The following is a 19,202-nucleotide window of genomic DNA, read 5'->3' as shown; positions in this document are numbered from 1 at the left end:
AAAATAAACTGCAAAATGTATAAATTATAGTATGGTTTCCTTGTATAAACAAACAGTGCATTGGAGTTAACTTGCTATGCACTTATAAATTGCCAAAGTAGTAAACTGCTTGGAGTAAAATGCCAATTTGACAGAATAACAGACATGCTATTCATCTATACATTTACACCTTTGTCTGGAGTCTTTTTGTTTTTGTTTTTAAAGTAATATTTACACATAGTAAACAAAGTTAAAGTAATTTGCTTCTGATAAATTATAAATTTAATATGGTGATTGGGTCAAACTAATTTAAATGTTGACTGTTACATAATAGTACGTAATCCATACAATACTTCTAAATTACAGTAGGCCATATATAAACTGTATTACAATATAATGACCAATAATATGTTTGCAAATTTGAAATGTATTTGAAGCAATTTGGAACAAAAATGAACACAAACAAATTTGACTTCATATTATGGACTACACAAGAAATCTAAGTCATAGTAATAATGTTTAGCATGGTTTCTATTGTTGTGCTAGTAAAAGTAGTGTATATTTGCATAAGATATGTTATTTAAAATAAATCCCACATGCCGATTTGGAAGCCTTGCCCGGGCCATAGATTCTGTTATCTTTTTGTGTCTCTCCGATGTTGATGGGTGGGGATTGCTGCGTACAGTGTTTCAACGAAGCCATAATCTGATTCAGTGTTTTCTTGCTTTAGTGTATCATAACATCGTCGTAAAACAAACGATGGGTTGAATATATTCGTCGTGTTGCCGGTGGGTGCAGAGACAACTTGCACCTTATACGTCTTTGCTCGCCGTCTTCCACGGCAAACTCATAATGTAACAAAATAAGCGATTTTCGACTTGCCTTGCTTGTTTACAAGTCGTTCCTGTGGCGGGTCTTGTGCCATTTTTAGGTCTGTTACTCGGTTAAAACTTTGAGTAGGAGCGTGTGCTGTGTGACTTGCGGGGTGCGGGCTGGCTGGCTGGAGCTTGGAGAGAGCGGCGCGGCGGAGTAACTCGTGTGCGCATGCCTCAAAACAACTCAAAATTAGTATTAATAATCGTTTTTTTTACGATTATGCCAATTTTGTAATCGTGGATTGTAATAATCAAAATCGTAATTGAATTTTGATTAATTGCACAGCCCTAGCACACAACATCCGGTGATTTTTGTGAAAAATAGACTTGCAGTTCTGCAGTTAAGAATTGATTACGTAGATTTCTAAATTTAGATGCTTAAGTATGCAGATACTTTTGTCGTATTTATTAAAACATGTATGTGCATAGTTCTACTTTTGTAAATCTCAATCATAGAATATAGTCACTGGGACAGAGTCTTGTTTCCACTTCCACAATGAACCCTACACGGATATAGACACGCACTCATTTAGTGGCTCGCTGGTTAGAATGCTGCATGGTCCGCCAACCATTTCACTAATTATGTTCCACGTGCAAGGTTTTCTTCCAATATCAGTGCAAATGTCATCAGCTTATTCACGCAACATGAATTCATTACGTAAATCACAAATTAGACCACGTTTATTACGGAACATTGTCATTTGCTCAAATCACTAACATAAGCACCATCAGTCATAGAAAAAAAGATATTGTATACTATTTGACTATGTGTAATCATCTCAACAATTTCTTCATGGTTCATAATTTAAACGGCTAGGTCCAAGAAGAGAAACCATTTACCAATTTATTGGATTAAAAATTGCAACATGTATGAGGCTTGCTGGTCCTAGCAACAGAGTTTTTGAAGGGTTGTAGAAGTATTGGCTGAAGTGTAAAATGATTTGTTTTCATGATTTGACTTTGATTTTATGTTGTGCTACTATATTTTTTTGGTGAGCTCTCACTATATGGTAACACCACAGTACTTGAAAAATGTTTTACTACTGTGCATTTTAATATGACAAATTGCCACGGATATCAATACATAGAGTTTATGTACAAAGCACGTGATCATGAATGGGAGTTGAAAAGTTTTAGCAGTCTTAAACTGTACTGAGCACGGTACACTGGTTAGCACGTCCGCCTCACAGTTCAGAGGTCGTGGGTTTGCATGTTCTCCCCGCTCCAGCACGCCCCGCGACCCTTGTGAGGATAAGCGGTATCTATAATGGATGGATGGATGAAACCGTACTAATTTCTTAATAATTTTAATAGTGACTAGTGATAATGTCATGCATTCATGCCGTCAAATTGTAAATCAGCATTCTTTTCTTTTTATCATGATTACAATTGTATTATTTCTGCCATGTTTTTTCTTTAACTTTTAATCTTTTATTTTTTTAATAAAGGAGAAAAAAACATGACCTGAGGTGTATAAGTGCTTTTGTTGTGCAGTAATTTATGGGGTCCCTCTAGTGCCCAATGGAAGAATCACACCGTTTTTACCTTGAACCATAGCTGGTCTCTTTACAGCCAGGTGTACTGTACATCACATCTTTATGCACTATTGTGAATAAATCTAATCTAAAAAAATCTTTGAATTTGTCTCATTACATTTGCATCTTGTAGCAGAAAAAATACGGTTATAATAGGTGTACATATATATGTATTTTATATATATATGTATATACACATATATTTAAATAATATACACGTGTGTGTGTGTATGTATATATATATATATATATGTATATATATGTGTGTGTATATATATATATATATATATATATATATATATATATATATATATATGTATATATATGTGTGTATATATATATATATATATATATATATATATATATATATATATACATACACACACACATGTATATATAAGTGTGTATGTATGTATTTATATGTGGATATATATGTGGATATATATATTTATACATGTATATATATATATTTATACATGTATATATATATATATATACATGTATATATATATATATATGTATATGTGTTTGTATAGTATTTGTCGAGTGCAACACAAATAGGGTCACTAAGTATTGTGAAATAAACTACTCTTACCAAACAACTGTTTGCCCTCTGTTTTCCCATTCAATAATACCAAAATACATGACCTCCGAATGCTCCTGTATGAAATTAATTGGGGAAGACAAATATGAAGGACATTTTAGCATACGTAGATAGTTTTATTAACGTAAATTGTAGTGTCAGTTATGTTTTTTTTTTTTTTTTTATAAAGCATTGTCTTTATTTTATTTTGTTAATGAAAACATTTTTTTCAACTTTAGTTTTAGGTATTTCATTAGTTTTCGTCTACTATAATAACCTTGAGGTGGAGCATTATGTTGAATTATGATGGGCTCATCTGTCCCACAGTCCAGAGGTGCCGGGTTTGATTCTTAGCCGAGGCACTTCTTTCGCCTGCATTTCAAAACCATTTATGTTAGGATAATAAGAAATCAGGACTTTTAATTGCCCATAGGTGAAAATATGAGTGTGTGTGTGGTTCTTTGTGTGTCCCGCAATTGGCTGGTGACCAGCTCCATGTGTAATTCACCTTTCGACCAAAGCCAACCAGGATGCTCACTCACCTTAATTTGAGGGCAAGTGGTTCAGAAAATGGATAGATGGGTCGTTGGATGGAAAAGTTGAGAACAAATAAGTCTGACACATTGAAGTGGGAATTCTATTTAATAAAATACAAGCATCAGGTATTGTAACAAACAATGGTGTTTGGAAAGGGAAAAAATAAATAATTCTGTTCATGTTCACCATTAAAAAAAGTATTAAAATAAATTAAATAATTGGAAAAAAACGTAATTAAAAAAAATCTTATCGGGTGCATATAGGCGCATCTAGGGTATACTTATTTGCTTCCTTAATATTTTTAGCTTTATCATATATCAAAAGTGAATGCAACTCTCTTTTAAAGGTCATTTTTCTCCAACTATCTCTGCATCTTCAACCTAGCCGCCCCCCAACCCCACTTCCTGCTATGCCTTTGTTGCTAGACTTGAACCCCTCCAGCACAGCCAGTGTGATCGAGATGCAATCTGAACCTCCTGTCAGTTCGTGCAGGCCGTGTTTGCCTATTATTGGTGGAAGGTTCGGAGCAGGGCAGGCACAGATATAAACAATAGCATCATCAGCATATCGTGACGTTATTCGTTGTGAGGGTTGGCTGAAATCTGGGACACAGTTGCATTCATCGTTCAGTGAGCTCTTCTATACAGTTAAACCCACCGACAGCAATGAATGTTGATTGTGACCTTTGTGGTTTGTTTTTTTGTAAAAATAATAATGCATTTGTCATCTTCCTTGTAGAGTGGGGTCAGTGAATCACATGTCCGTGCGCAGGATCTGCGCGTTTTGCTTCTTTTGGCAGATATGGCCAACTACAGGGTACAATCAACGGTCGATGGTTCTTTCATTTAGCCAAACTCACCGACAGCGTTGAATGTTCACTGGGGCAAGCACAAACCTGATGGTGATCAGGGATGTTTCTATGTCAACAAATTCTTGTTTTATGTCACACTCTGCAAATGCCTTCACAATTCTAATTCTAATCACAATCACATTAGTAAGCATACATGACAGATTAATATATTTGTAAGCATATATCCCCTCCTTACATGAGCACCACACGCTACTGATCCTGAGAATTACAGTGGAAACGTTTTAAAATAGAGGAACTGTTATGTTGATATGAATATAAAAAGAAATGTATTATTAGAGCCACTGCACCTTCCATGGTCTCCACTAACAAGGCCCTTGCACAAAGAACTGGCTTTGCCTCACTCATTGTTAAATGCCAGCAATGTTAACACTGGCCTGTCATGAACTGTCACCGAGTGCTGTATGTACGTAACTCCTATAACACCTTCTTATTATGACACTAAGGATAGTGTCTGCGTTTAGAAAAGGGCTTTATTTCCTTTAAAATAGCAGCAGAGAGACGAAGATGTCATCTTGAAACAGCTGAGTCATGGCAGTTTTTCGGTGTGGTGTGGTCTCTACGGGGCCACGGCCAAGTGCCTCTTGCGATGTGCAAAGTGAAACTGTTGACTAAACTAAATTAAAAAACAGTTACGCTATGATGTAAACCTTTCTTTTCAACGATTAAAACTGCCCAACGCCTTGCATGAAACGTTTCACTGAACATTGAAATGCTGCTTCCCTTCGAGGCAATGTCGGTATTTGGCTCATTGGAAAACATGCAACTGTACATCAAGAGGCCACAAGTCAAGACGGGGCCAGCAGATAATTGGGAAGCTTTTAAAGAACAGATGGTCGCTAAGTTGATTCGGTAATGTGAAACAAAATACCATGCTGACACAACGTCGACCATGCAGTATAGAGATTTTAATTTTATACATGGCTGGTGTTAAAGGGTGCTTGCTGCCTATTTTCCCTGCATTTTCAGCTTGGTAAAAAAAAATTCCAATTAAAAAAAAAAAGTGTTTGTTTTTCACTGCAAACTTTGCTTCTGTGCTCCCTCACGAAACAGGATTTGAATGACAGTGTTGGAATTGACAGAAGTGGATGAGAAGGATGTTGCTTTATAAGGTCTTCTCTGGCCGCAGGACGGGGGGTGACGGGAAGAAAGATCTGGGCCATGATGAGAGAGAGAGAGAGGGACAGATAGAAGGAGAGAGGGAAGGGCCCAGAGCTGACAACGTTGCCCTAATGTGAATGACAAGGTCTGCGCACACATCAGCCCTCAAACCAGCCTGGATGTGTGGGAGATGGATGAAGGCAAAGTCAGAGTGGGAGCAAGAGAGGAGGAATAAGAAGCGACAGGGGAAAGTGAGGGTGGGCTTGCAGGGTGTCCAGCCTTCAAAGACGTTGGCCTTAATGGCATGGACAGCTCTGACATTTAGCTACTGAGTCATCTTTAGATCAGCGTAGGTGGTGGTTTCTTAAGGAAATTATAAACATTTAGGAGGCGCTTACTAACAAAGTTTGTATGAAGAAGCGAGTACTGTATGTAAATCTACACAGGAGAAAGGAATTGTTAGCACTTCTTATTTAAGTTCCCTGCACTTGGTTCTGCTAGCAGACCAGCTAAATTCTAACATCGCTACAGATCATAATACATCATAGATTCCCCAAAACACACCACTAAGGGTTCCCACAAGAGCAAGCTAGTAGAACAAGTCTTGGTAATTGTCAAAGTTTCCCCAATTGATACTGGTTACCTTGTTTTGGTAATTCTGAAAGACAAATTCATACGGGGTGATCAAATTACTCCAAAGTAACAAAGAAATTGCCTGTAGTCAATATCTGAGTAGCATGTGAATGTGTGCTCAAATGTAATTTCAATAGATAACCTTTTCTTTCTTAGCTCAGGTTGAACTTCAAAGCGAAGTACAGGAAGGAGTGGTGCAGTAGGCGGCTATGTCTTAAAATTGTGGGTGATAGTCTTTGTTTTTCCTTCAATGGCAGGTCATTTGGGGTTGCCATGGTAGCCAGTGTACAACCAGTAGTTTGGAACTTTATTTTAAGATAAAATTATAGTGTTACTTTAAACAGTTGTTTCAGATTGGTTTCCAGTAATTAAAACTAAGGATTTGGTGATATTTCTGTTTTTCTCTTTTTGTGGTCAGTTGATAACAAGATCACGTAAAAATGACATAATGGCTCTTAAATTTCCGCACAGATCAAGGAGGGTTTTCCCCCACAATTATTATTATTACTTCTATGCAACGTTTGCATCAAATTCTCAGTAAATTACGTTTGAATCAAAATCACAAAATTCAGGCACACGCAGGCGGACTAACTGAAGATGTTGCTGATGCAAATTAGGATTGTTATGATGTTGCTGGTGGTTGCTGGTTTTGCTGTTCTGAATACTAATCCAACGTGTGATGATCACTATCAATTGAAGACCAGTTTCAGCCAGTCATGTAGATGTTATGGAGGAAAGCCCACAGTTACATTTATGTGCGTCTCACGAGTGGGAGGACATTCCTGGTGAGGGTGCTGCTGACTGCCTGCAGGTATAAACCGGCCTCCACTGTCTGTCTGCTGATATCAAACCGCAACGTGATCTGTTTAGTTGCCTGACTTAATGCTCACCTGCTCACGCGCCTCTGGCCCTGTGTGTTTGTGTGTGTGAGTGTCTGCGTGTACGTCTTGACTTCCTCTGTCTCGTCACAGCTGGAATGTTGCTTGTCTTTATCTGGTGCCCTGCAATTACAGACATACAGACATACAGGAAATTACAGATGGATGCCTGCTGGGAGGACAAAAGCCTAAACTGGACACGTTCCTGTCGGAATCTTGTGCATGGGATGGATAGTTGGGCACTAATTGGTCATTTGATTTGGTGCCACCTGCACAACGTTAAGATATTAAAGCGACACTTGGGTGATCTTAACATTGGCACTTATATAATAGGTTTGCATGTAAAAACGACATTAGTACTAAAATGCCCACCTCAAAAGACTATGAGATTTAAGGTCTCTTTTTGTGATTGGGTTTACGACAAATTTCCCTGTCCCAAAAAGGGGCGTGGCTTATGTTATGTTTTCGGTTTCAGCGGTCTACGTCACGCGAGGAAGGCCGTTAAAACAAAAGGCGTTAGCACAACAACATTAGCTCCTTACTGTCCACCCAGTGTGTGGAGGTGAAGATGAGCCTGTCTTCATGTCGCCTCACAAGCAGTCGCGCGCAGTTCCCTGCTTGATTGCTTGCAGCCGCCACCTTCTGCCCGAGTGAAGCGGCGTGAGAGTGACGAAAGCCCTCAACGAACAGCGAACAAAAATTTCTAGCAAGGCTGACTGCACAGCCGAGTATGGCCGCATTGGAACGTGCCATTTCGGCTGTTACCTTCCAAATTGGACGGCGCGTTCTGAGTCGAAAAACTGGGTCCAAACCTCATCCAAATAAATGTGCAGGTCTACCCATTCCCACTTCAGTCTCTGTAAATATCCTGACTGGTGTTTAATGCCTCGCCCGTCCTAACCGTGATCAGCAAAGAAGCAGTGTTTTTTTTTTTTTTTAAGCAAAGAAGCAGTGTGCGCTCGTCCCAGCCTAAATCTATGTAGCTCTGCTCACTTCCACATTTCCTCATTCTCATATAAATCAGCCACGGAGAGGTTAATCCTTTTGATATGTTGAAGTGGGCATTAGTAGAGATGCCCACATACATTTTCTTGTCAATTGATCGCCGTTTTTGGACGTTATAAGCAATGAAAGTACAATGATTTCCAGTGGAGGGTTTGGAATCGGTTACTCCCGTGACTCCGGCCGAACAAGGATAGAATGGTAGGGGCGTTATTCATTGAGTCACTTATTTCCTAATTTCTCCCAAATTTATTGATAAAATAAAAAATGACAACTCTTTTCATTTTCCTGATCAAAAAATATATAAAATGAACTTGTTAGTGAAAACATGGCCATCCCTGCCCCACCGTCCCTTTAAAGATGGACTGTATATCAATTTTTATATTGATTGATATACAGTGGGACCTCAAGTTACAAACTTGTTCCGTGACAATATTTGTAACTCGAAACATTTGTAAATTGAGGTAATTTCTCCCACAGATTGGCCGGAGCCTCAATTCAAACTCCGACCTCAGAATTGTGAGGTGGATGTGCCAACCACTTGTTCACCGTGCTGTCATTAATACAGCACGGACAATAAAAAGCCCTGTCTCTTTAGTCTATATTTTACATAACTTACACATTTTACAAATATTATTTCATTGCTTTCAAGGGATACAAATTAAGGAATAATGAGAGCAATAAAAAAAGTCATTTAGGAAAAACACTCAACACTGTTATCTTTTTTTTCCCCCAAAAATATAAATACATTTAAAGAGGGAGTCAACCCCAACAATTTTTTTCAAGAATGTCCTATGCAAGCCCACTAGTTGAAACAAGGCATTCTGATAAATATTACGTTTGTGGAATAAGCGTTAATCCACCCATTTTTAGCTATCTCTGGGGGCGGCCATTTTGTCACTTCTGTCGACTGAAAATGACATCACAACTGCTCAGGGCTCAGGTAACAACCAATCACGGCTGACCTGTTTTCTGAAGCTGAGTCGTGATTGGTCGTTACTGAGCCCTGAGCATTTGTGATGTAATTTCCAGTCGACAGAAGTGACAAAATGTCCGCCTCCTGAGATGGCTAAAAACATGTGGATTTTGCCGCTTAACTCATATTCCACAAACACAATTATTAATCATAATGCCGTGTGTCAACTAGTGGGCCTGCATAGGACATTCTTGAAAAAATATGTTTGGGTTGACTCCCCCTTTAAATGTGTTTATATTTTTGGGAAAAAAACGATAACAGTGTTGAGTGTTTTTTCTAAAAGACTTTTTTTTTTATTGCTCTCATTATTCCTTCATTTGGATCCCTTGTTACTTAACAGCATTCAATACAATGTCTTTTCTTTATATAACGTAAAATACCAAAATATGCTTTCACCGTTACTGGGAGTACATGAGAAAGTGAACTGGCAGTGAATAATGTTATGAGAGGAGCGAACCAGGGAGGAAGCGGGACAAGTGAATAATAGTCACTAGGCTGCAGGAAGAGTAAGAGTACCTCGTTCTCACTTTATATCCCTCCCTTCCTCTGACATACACACCCCTAAAATGCATGAGAGACTCCTCAGGGCACCAAATAATAACGTTCCTTGTCATTATCGTCACCCGGCCGGAGCACCCTCCAGTCTCCCGCACAATCCATGCCGTGTCATTTACGTTGTGTGGCAAAATGGGTGCATCAATAGACTCATCCAAAAGCAGAGCAAAGTCCCTTCCTCTCTGATTTTCAAGTGCTTTAATAGCCGGCAATCACACTCTTGAGTTGTGCCTCGTCAGGACTGGGAAGCAAATGAGCGACACTCAGCCAGAATCCAACTGATGAAACTGAGTACTATCACGACAGTCAATGCTTGCCTTGAAACAAGTCGTTTTAATGCAACAGTCCGGCATTTTCTGACAGGATTTCATGAATAACCTCATTCATATTGTCACAAAGAGTCAACTCCAATGGATACATAAATCAGGAGGGGTACCCGCACATTGTAATTTGGGGCTTCTGCTTTTGGAGGGAGGCTGCAGGATGCTGAGGTTAGGGAGGGGCACTGGTTGGGTTGGGAAGCGTGAGGGGGTTTGTGGGATATGTGGTGCAGCTGTTAAACTTGAGGAGATTGGTTGGGATTGCTGGAAATAGACGCGATGAAGCACGCACATTTAAGTGGCGATGCGTTTACACGCATACTGTATTTACTTGCAACATGATTGTGAATTGAGCTCTGTTTTTTAGCAGTCATATTTCAGACTGTCCGGTTTGGTTAAATTACACAATTGTGCATTTGTTTAATAAATATTTACAAAATAAAGGTAATCGGTTACTATTTACATTCCTTTCGAATAACAACACGGGATAATGAGCAAGTTATATCACATCCACAGCACTACTGTCATCTTTTTACTCTTAAGGTCTCGTACCGTAAAAGGCAAGGGTGTGTGTGGCATGCGGCGACAAACGCGGGGATGGTGGGGGTGGTATGCTGGTGTTAGACCGCAGACAGACCCAAGGTGCCGTAGTGTGTGGGTGGGGGTGTGCGTGTGGGGGTGTGCCTCCATAATGTCTGGACCTGGGCACAAAAAGAACAAGACAAAAACGGATCATTTTAGATGTTGCTTGGTATTACACGCTATTAAAATGTAATTGAATACACACACCTAAAAGCAGTGATGCAGTACACTCACAACACATTTAAGATGTTCCTTTCATATCATTTCATAACAAATTTTGAATTGGTAATTTGTGTTCAGAGCTAGTGGATAATGAGTAGCGTAATTAAATGGAATAACTCTTCAAAAATGCCCTTCATCTCCCCTATATAAGTCACACAGTTTTTTTTTACATGTACAACAAGCCCACTCACAACCTATAAACACCGTGGGTGGTCTTGAGAAACAAACATGAGAGCCCACTTGGGTGTACATTTGCACGTGATTCATCTTGTGTTTTTATTTTTTTTACCCCTTAAAATAGTCCATCAGTTCAGTTTCAGTGAGCTCAGCATGTTGGCCATCTAGAGTATCTAAAATGACACTTTCGGCAGCTTTGTTCTGCATCTTAAACATAACCTGTCACTGAGTGCCTACAAAAAGTGTAATGTTCAGAAGTTGTGTTGAAATGTTCGCAAACAAAACATTGATAGAGAGGGAGAGAGTGAGCTTGAAACAATCCACCCATAATGAAAGGCGTGTCTGCTGAGAAAGATCCAAACTTGTCTCCAATTGTAAGTAAGTTCTGGGCTCATTTGTGGCCGCTTAGCCCATTGAAATTCCAACTGAATATAATATTTTAAAAAAGTATTTTAAGCCGCTTTGAACACAATACTTTGGAGAGGTTCTTGAGAGAGATGTTCCCACCCTATCCTTTTCCGTAAGAAGCATTTGGTTCTTGGCAAACATTCGACAGAGGTCATGATTTCATGTGGTGAGTGCAAGTGCTTCTTTCTAAAAATATCCAAAACTGTACAAATGCTGTGTTTAAGCATTTTTGGTTTGCGTACAAAACGGGCCCCAGAAAGCACACATTTGCATGCAGATGCTAAGGCCGATTTCAAGGATCTCTTTTTACCCTTATTGCAACTCTCTTTTCTTTACAGGCGGTTAGCCTTTTGTTATTTAAAATAGTCTACACAATGCTCCGTTGAAATCCGTGCTGCACACAAACGCTGTTGTAATAAATTAACTTGATAATTCAAAGAAATTATGGTGACAATCTGTAAACGCAGTTGCTAAAGAAAACAGAAATCTCTCTCAAAAATGGTTAAAAGGTGGCTTGCTACAAAGAAACTTGTCAGTAGAATATATTTCTTCAGAATTCCTCCCAGCCGGATCACAGAGAAGGAACAATGGCTGACCTTGGTTGGATGAAAAATTGCCTCAATTGTTCAAATTTGGCTTTGATGTTAAAATAAAGTGAAACGAGTCAGCACAGGAAGCCTGCCACAGGAGAAATTACATCTTTTGTGCTCTTACGACTGATCTCATTTCTAGTTCTTAAAGCTGCAGTAACGAAGGACTTTCTTCTCTATGCTCTCAGGCTACCTCTACAGTTTACCTCTATCCCTTTCGCTGATTCAAATTCTACAGAAGTAAATGTATATTTGTAGACAACTAGTGCGATTAAATGATTAGGCACTTGACAGACATTTGCTTTCCATCTCAGCAAAAAGAGGCTCCGTGACCTATTGATTTACAGTATGTTGTCACGTGTAGAGACTCTCCCCACAGATGCCACAACGCTTGATATAGTCTGCATATTACCTAACCAATCCACTAATAATTGTATTGGTATCATGGTAGCCAATGTGTAAAATCGATTATTTGAGTCAAGTTGAAGGACGGCTAAAGAAAGCAACACATATACGTGCTAAACAAATAGCTATTGCATATTGTCTTGGTCCACCGGTATTATAAAACATTGAAGGATTAGCATGGCTACTTAAAATCTTGTGTTATTCCATCAAGATACTTTTGGTGCTGCTTTTGTGGAACTACTACTTTTGTTGTACCTCATACATTGTACACTTTGTAGGCAGAACACAGTCTTCATTTGGATCACAGTCAAATGGAGTGCATTTGTAACAGTGCTTGAAATTCTTTTTCAAAGTCAGTTGCAACCAAGAAACTGTTTCATCTAAACGGACCTTATTATTACATCCTGATTGTTTTGTTGAACAACCCTTGCACATCATAAAGAAATAGTGTACTGTAGCTACCCGGTGGGATACGTTTGCTGCCTTGCAATTGCCATTTACCGGTACTTGCAATCTGCAATTCCTGTGTTGCAAAGATATTTTTCTTTCTTTCAAATTTCTCAATTTTCTGCTCACAACATGGGCACATATAACGTGATAAGCTGCATGTTTTGGTTTGGTTCAAGCCAAATGTGCTGCCAGCTAAATGAGCCATTTTACAAATGAACAGACGTTTGAATGTTTCATAGCACACATGGTGTTAATCAAAAAAAGTTGCTGATAATCAGGACTGACTGCTTCAGTCTTCTGCTTTGGGCTTCATTACTTGTAATATTTTTCAACACAGTAAACGCAATCTTATTTAAATCACAATTTGCTTCCGTCTTGATCATCCTTTGGTGGTCACTTCGTTTGAATGTGTGCTTCTTTGCCAGCGCTTAAGTTGCACAACAAATTCACAGAATGCTGAAAGATTATTTTCGGCTGTCCCATAGCAATGTTTCTCTCCTATGACAGCAGGGTCAGGCAGGCAATAACCCTGCTTGAAATCATCAATAAACTTTTTAATCACAGGGCTTACGAGTGATCAAGGGCGGGAATGAGCTAAGGAAAACAAACATTATGAGAGTTTGGAGTCCAAGTCTCACCAGACCATTGAGAGCTATGTTGAACGTGTGATGGATTGATGCCTTCTGTGGAAAGAAACCGCTTTCTGGGCTTGAAATATAATTTAACAACTGACGTACAATTCAGACACATGGGTAGAAACGGTTCTTGTCAAAATTAAGTCAGTCCCAAGTAAAAGTCTGCATAATAGGCTGTTAGTTGATATTGATTTTGGTTGTGAGGACCGAGACTGTTTTTTTAAGTATTATGACATTTTTATTACGTAAATATCATAAAATGCATCTGATCAGTTTTTGTTCTGAACCCCATTAGGGCTGAGCTCCAGAGCTTATTTACATTACTCACCCTATTATGTTAGACTGTATGCTATTAGCATACTGACTTTGGGAGTTTACCAGAATGTATCTGAGTTTTAAACTATATTGTGGTAGAGGCCTGTTGCGCTAGACCACCCAGAACAGCTAACTCACCAAACTTAGAAAAAGTCTTGATTATATCCATCCTCTGGGGGTGTCTCTCCGCTCAAAACAAACACGTGAGCCACCACCAAGGCCTTTTAGAGAGATTTTTTTTGTATGTATGTCATACTGCATGGACAGTTTTACAAATGTTGCAAATACAAACACACTGCAGATTAAAAGTCCCTTCACTATATAGTAGATCACGATGAAAGGTAAGAGGATGGGATGTTAGAGCAATTGCACAGAATGTGTAATTTTCAAACGGACTTTGTGAAGTCCTAATGAAGTCCAGAAAACTACGAGTTTCACTTTGAGTCTGCAAACTAGAACAACATGTCATAATATTCATACTTGAAGTTTCGGTAAAATCAATCCAGCCGCACTTTTATCACACGTTGATGGTGGCCTCAATGGATGCACTAAAAGCCTATATAAACTGCGTTCAGTTTTTTTGTACTAAATTTTTAAAGTAACCTGTTGTCCATGGACACTAGTGTGTTCACATATTTCTACATCCGCTGCTGACAGTGAAATTGTCTCATTAAATTCAAAGCAAATATTCCATTTAACTTGGAGCACTTCGACCTCAGCCCTCTTGTTCCATCTCGGTCTATCTTGACAGTACATTTAAACCCAATCATTTGAGCTACTGTGTTTTTTTCTTCTTGTTTGTTGGATGGGTGTATTATTGCTGGAAAGTAAGAAATTTTCAACAGATTAGACATGGAGCGAAAAAAAAAAATCTATATTCATTACATTTTTTTGTTTGCTCCCCAAATATTTTTGTGTTCTTTATTTCAGGTTAATTTGAAACGTGCGCCCAAAAACAATTCACCAAAAATGACAAATCAATTCCTTTAACATCATTTTCAACTTTCTTGTCATTTCATGGCAGAAGAACCAATAGCATACCAGTTTTAAGACAAGAAAACCCTGCTATTGCATCTGTGTAAATTCCACAGCTGCGGAGCTCATTCAAAAAGAAATGCTAAGTTACACAAAGATAGATGTCGATATAAATTCACATGCTGGGTTGGCACTTTGCCATCATTGATAAATTCTATATACGTAAACATTAGGGCTGCACTATGGTGGGCTTATGTTTACGATAATGTCGCTCACGCTCAGTGTTAATGAGGCCATAAAGACGTGAAGACGTGGAGTTAGTTTTTGCTCAGAGCTTTGATTCTGAGCCCACTTGTCGCTGAGATTGTTGTTTTTTAAGTGAAAGGCATTTGGAGTCCAAGACTTAAAAATGAAGACACCCAGAAGCAACTGATAATCAGCAGAGCAACACAGGCTCACAGCGTCTGACTTACAATGGGAAAGACTACCAACAATAAATGTCCATTATCCCCGTCCAGTCCTTCCCTCATAATGTTTCCAATGTACTATCCGCCACAGATCAATGGCTTAATCGTGCTCCTGTTGTATTTTGGCCGCGATGCTATTGAAAGCTATTTGCACCAAGTAGGGAGGCTAATGACCCTGCGCTGATGCTCTGTGTTTGGCCGGGAGCACCGATCAAGCGAAGGTAAGTAAACTCATATATTCTCCAGGGGCCATGCTAATGAGAGGAAAATGAGAACACAAGCTATGGTTCATCATCTACTTAGGAACTTGGAAATTTAACCTGCTAGTACAAAGATGATTGCAGCATTTAAGTAATAGCGATATTTAAATGAACCAACTGTAGTTGTCTACCAGACAGTGACACTTATGATGCTTCGCCACAGTTGACATACTGTATCTATAATATCCGGGTGATTTAGTTTAGATTCCTTCTCATATTAGAGTATACTTAGAATACTTTTACTTGCTTGAATATTGACATCATGTTGCTGTGTGTGGACGCTGATGGAAAGTGGCATGAGTTGTGCTGTGATTAGAAGAGGAGGTTGTCTAATCTGCCGCTTCAATTTAAATCAAGTCTGGCTGCCTCTCACTACTTCAGCACGTAGAGAAATATGGAAATAGAAAGCTTGTGAATGTAAAAGAAAAAGGGGGAAAAAAAGAGTGTCTACAAGAATAAGGACCCAAGAGCACTGTGTATTCGTGTGTGCATAAGCGTTTTAGTGTGTGTTGGTAATCCCACTACCGGCAGACTAATGATAGGTCTTATCGACACCCAGCAGTCAATGTGAGCCTTTGTCTCCTCTCAGGAGGCTTGTCGGAAAGCCTTGGGGGGCCCCTGCCACTGAGTCTTTTCATTCTTTCAGTCACTGATAAAAAATAATACCAAAATGACCACTGTTTCAATGCTTCATAGGTACAAAACGTCACAGTTGCTTCTTCATTATGGAAAGGCACTCAGGGTGGTTCATGAACTAAAACGTAAAAAAAAAAATATATATATATATATATATAGATATATAGATATATATATGCACGTTTTTTGACAGTTTCATGGGCTAACCTTAAGGTTTTGTGGGAAGCTGGGGAGTTTTGACCTCACCTTTTGATTATTGCTTCACTTACTGACAAAAATAAAAACGAAAAAGAAAAAAAGGACTTTGAGTTGTATAATGTCTTTTCACTCTAGAAATTGTCTCAACAGTCCTAGCCTTGGAGGCCAATTGCTGTATAGCCTTATGATATACATTAGTGGACCCTGAAATAACGTCCAGCGCTTCTCCGTTTGTCACAGTGTAGGAATAGGCGCACTTAAATTTGACCTTATCCTTTATTTTTGAATTTTGTTGAAAAATCTGTCAATGCCGTGGAATACATTTCAACAGACTGACTGAATTCCTTTAAATAACAATAATTAGTATCTTTTCTTGTACAGTTTAATTTACTCGTGTTTAGCATTTTTGTGCTCCCTTTGAAGGTTTTAAATTGAACCAAATACTAATATCCACTCACCCCTTGAATAATTTTGATTCTACTGCCATGTCAGTCATTTTTTAACTTTGGTGGATGCAGGTAACACCACTGTTTACACTTTATTGCCAATTAGAAAGAGTAATTTTTGTGCTTCTTGTCAATGTTAACCGCCGCCCATCTTCCGCTCGTCCTTTTGGCGTGAGCGTGAAAGGGACAATGACTCGCTCTGTCCCGTTGCGCTGCAGTGAATCAATCGGACTTGACTGAGTGACTCACTTGGCTGTCACTTCCCGTAAGCGTCTTTTGAAATATGACACCATGTGACAAAGTGTGGCGTTGAGCTCTCTGCCCGTGCGTGCAAAAAGAAAGCCACCCTACTTCTTTTTGTCCAGCAGGTTCAGAGAGACTTGGACACCCCTCAAAGAGCAGAGAGAAGACACTGCAGAGGAAATGAGTGGAGGGTGGGTGGTTGGAACATACTCTACTTTTTTCCTTTTTTCTTCTTCCCTCCCTGGCTTCACGTGCTTCATTTTAGCAGCTCCTACACCAATAGGCTGGTATTTAATTGTGACTAGATGTGCTCTAGTTTGTTCATATGCAGTGCATCCATCAATTCAGATGAAAGAAAGCGTTGGCACGAAGTAAATTCTTGATGAGATGCGAGGATGTGTAAAAAAGGTCCTCTCAAGCAGTCATTGGACGCAGGAGATGGAAGAAATACCCGGACCAATGAAAAGACAACTTTGTTGTCCAGGTGACAGGAACAATAATTATCAAAACAGAAAGTCGCCGTGCATGTGTGTGGGCAACCAAAGTGAGGAGACCATGAAGCTGTGACTGCTAAAGAAAGAAGGAACAGAAGGGAGGTGTAACAGGGAAAAAGAGCAGCAGAAGATTGAAACCATTGGACACTGTTGCCTTAGTATAAAAAGCATTACGATGAAATGAACATATTAAAATACGTTTGACTGAGATTAAAGTTTACAGTCAAGATATGGCAGGTGGTAATTGTTGATGTATGCCTGTTTTTACTACCAGTATGTGATCTTATCATTCTCGGCAAAATGTGATTGTACTGGAACCGACCATGGATTACAAAAATATTACAGTGCATATGCCTATAATGTAATTTGAAAAACTAAAATGAAAAAATTAGGACTATAAATCTGTGAGTGCAGTGGTTAATTCAGTTCCCAAAACTGTAAAAGCTTGGATGGTGAGGCAGTCATCAGAGCTTGTGACCAAAGGGTGTGTTGTCATGACAAAGGCACAGGGGAAAAAAACATTTTCTTCACCATTCACCTCTGCTCTTTAACTATTCCCTTCTCCGTGCTCGTCTTGCATGGGAGAAAATAATTTAGTGCTGCACAGAGAGAGCAAGCATTACTCGAGAGCATTACTCAAACAGAGAGTGCTCATTTAGCTGCAGTTAAGACAAAAAGGTGGCTCTTTTCCCATTTTTTGGCCAATCTTTTGCCTTGTCATGTTCTATGAGCTAATTATGAAGTCGTTGGGACATCTAACAGCTGTTAGGTGTAAATATAATTGCATATGTGGTAACAGTAATTACTGTAGTATGTGGATACTGTATATATACATATATATATGTATATGTATATGTCGCACACACACATTATATACTAATGTATTTGTTCTGATATTTAGTTTTAATGAGTAAGGAGTTGATTTTTAAGAGGAATATTTTTAAGAGGAAAGCTCAAGACACACCTTTTTAGTTTGGCTTTCAACAACTTTTAAATAATTTATCTTTTCTTTTGATTGAAGATAATTCTATGTTTTGCTTTGAATGTTTTAAAGCACTTTGAGTTGCATTTTTATGTATGAAAAGTGCTATATAAATAAAATGTGATTGATTGATTGATTGATTGATTAAATAACAGCTTAATAAAAATGTTTTTAAAAGGTTGAAACAGCAGAATGTTTGCAAGAAAGAAGGAAATGCTGGAGTTGACAGAGAGGAGGTCAATCAGACAGGAAGTTCAAGTCTTCACCTGGTAGCTGTGACTCAACAACAGACAGACACACACACACATTTATACACAAAACAAACAGACAAACGCAAACAGAAGATCCCAGTTGTGGGACACAGCTAAATGAGGCAAACGGTAGGAAGGGCACCAGAAGACACACACCGACCTGAGACAATGTGTAAGCCTAGGGCAAAGTGTGTTGTTCTCTTACCTCTCTTTCATTACTTTTGTCTTTTCCTTGTCGTGTTCTGCTCTGGGGCGTCCCTTCCTCCCCTTCTGTGTTGGAGGCACTTGTTGTTGTTTCTTCCTCTTATGGCAGCCCCGTAACATGACCTGAATCGGAGCAAAGCAAAGAAGGGAAATGTGGGACGGCGTTAGCCCATATCAAAAACTGGTCTGAAAAATTAAATATACTTTATTTAATCTTTTGTGAGACTCCAGCTGTTGCCATGTCAGGTCAATCTCACCACAGTGTGTAAAGAAAAATGTATGAACAAGATAAGCGCAGATGGCGGTAGTTCATGACCTACTGCAGAATTTGCTTACATGAAAGACAGGGTATGTTTACTTCAATGTTTTGTATTGTATCCCGACTTTTAGTAACTTTTTGGAGAGGCAGAAGGCAAAGCT

At 38.9% G+C, this 19,202-nt stretch overlaps 2 protein-coding genes across 3 annotated transcripts in view; one reads left to right on the top strand and one right to left on the bottom strand.

Moving 5' to 3' along the window:
• Positions 1-2,317, top strand: part of LOC147138272 (uncharacterized) — a 12,848-nt gene extending 10,531 nt beyond the window's left edge. Inside the window, exon 10 of the mRNA XM_086048316.1 lies at positions 1-2,317. This exon is cut by the window's left edge and continues 1,480 nt beyond it. The gene's annotated coding sequence lies outside the window, so the exon portion shown is untranslated.
• A 1,278-nt stretch (positions 2,318-3,595) lies between these two features.
• LOC147138271 (uncharacterized) overlaps positions 3,596-19,202 on the bottom strand; it is a 30,409-nt gene continuing 14,802 nt past the window's right edge. For both annotated transcript variants that reach the window (XR_015089126.1, XM_086048514.1), the window contains exons 2-4: positions 18,784-18,905; positions 10,395-10,543; positions 3,596-7,112 (exon numbers count right to left, since the gene is read on the bottom strand). Coding sequence is in view for 1 of the 2 variants with exons in the window: in XM_086048514.1 (XP_085904640.1) it covers positions 7,006-7,112; positions 10,395-10,543; positions 18,784-18,905 (378 nt within the window). In the remaining variant the exon portion in view is untranslated. The remainder of the gene's footprint in view (positions 7,113-10,394; positions 10,544-18,783; positions 18,906-19,202) is intronic.

This window comes from Filicampus tigris, chromosome 12 (genome assembly GCF_054856515.1).
Source record: "Filicampus tigris isolate MCC_2025a chromosome 12, RoL_Ftig_1.0, whole genome shotgun sequence".
NCBI classification, from domain to species: Eukaryota; Metazoa; Chordata; class Actinopteri; order Syngnathiformes; family Syngnathidae; genus Filicampus; species Filicampus tigris.
The sequence above is the reverse complement of the archived record's forward strand: the minus strand, read 5'-3'. Positions and strand labels throughout refer to the sequence as shown.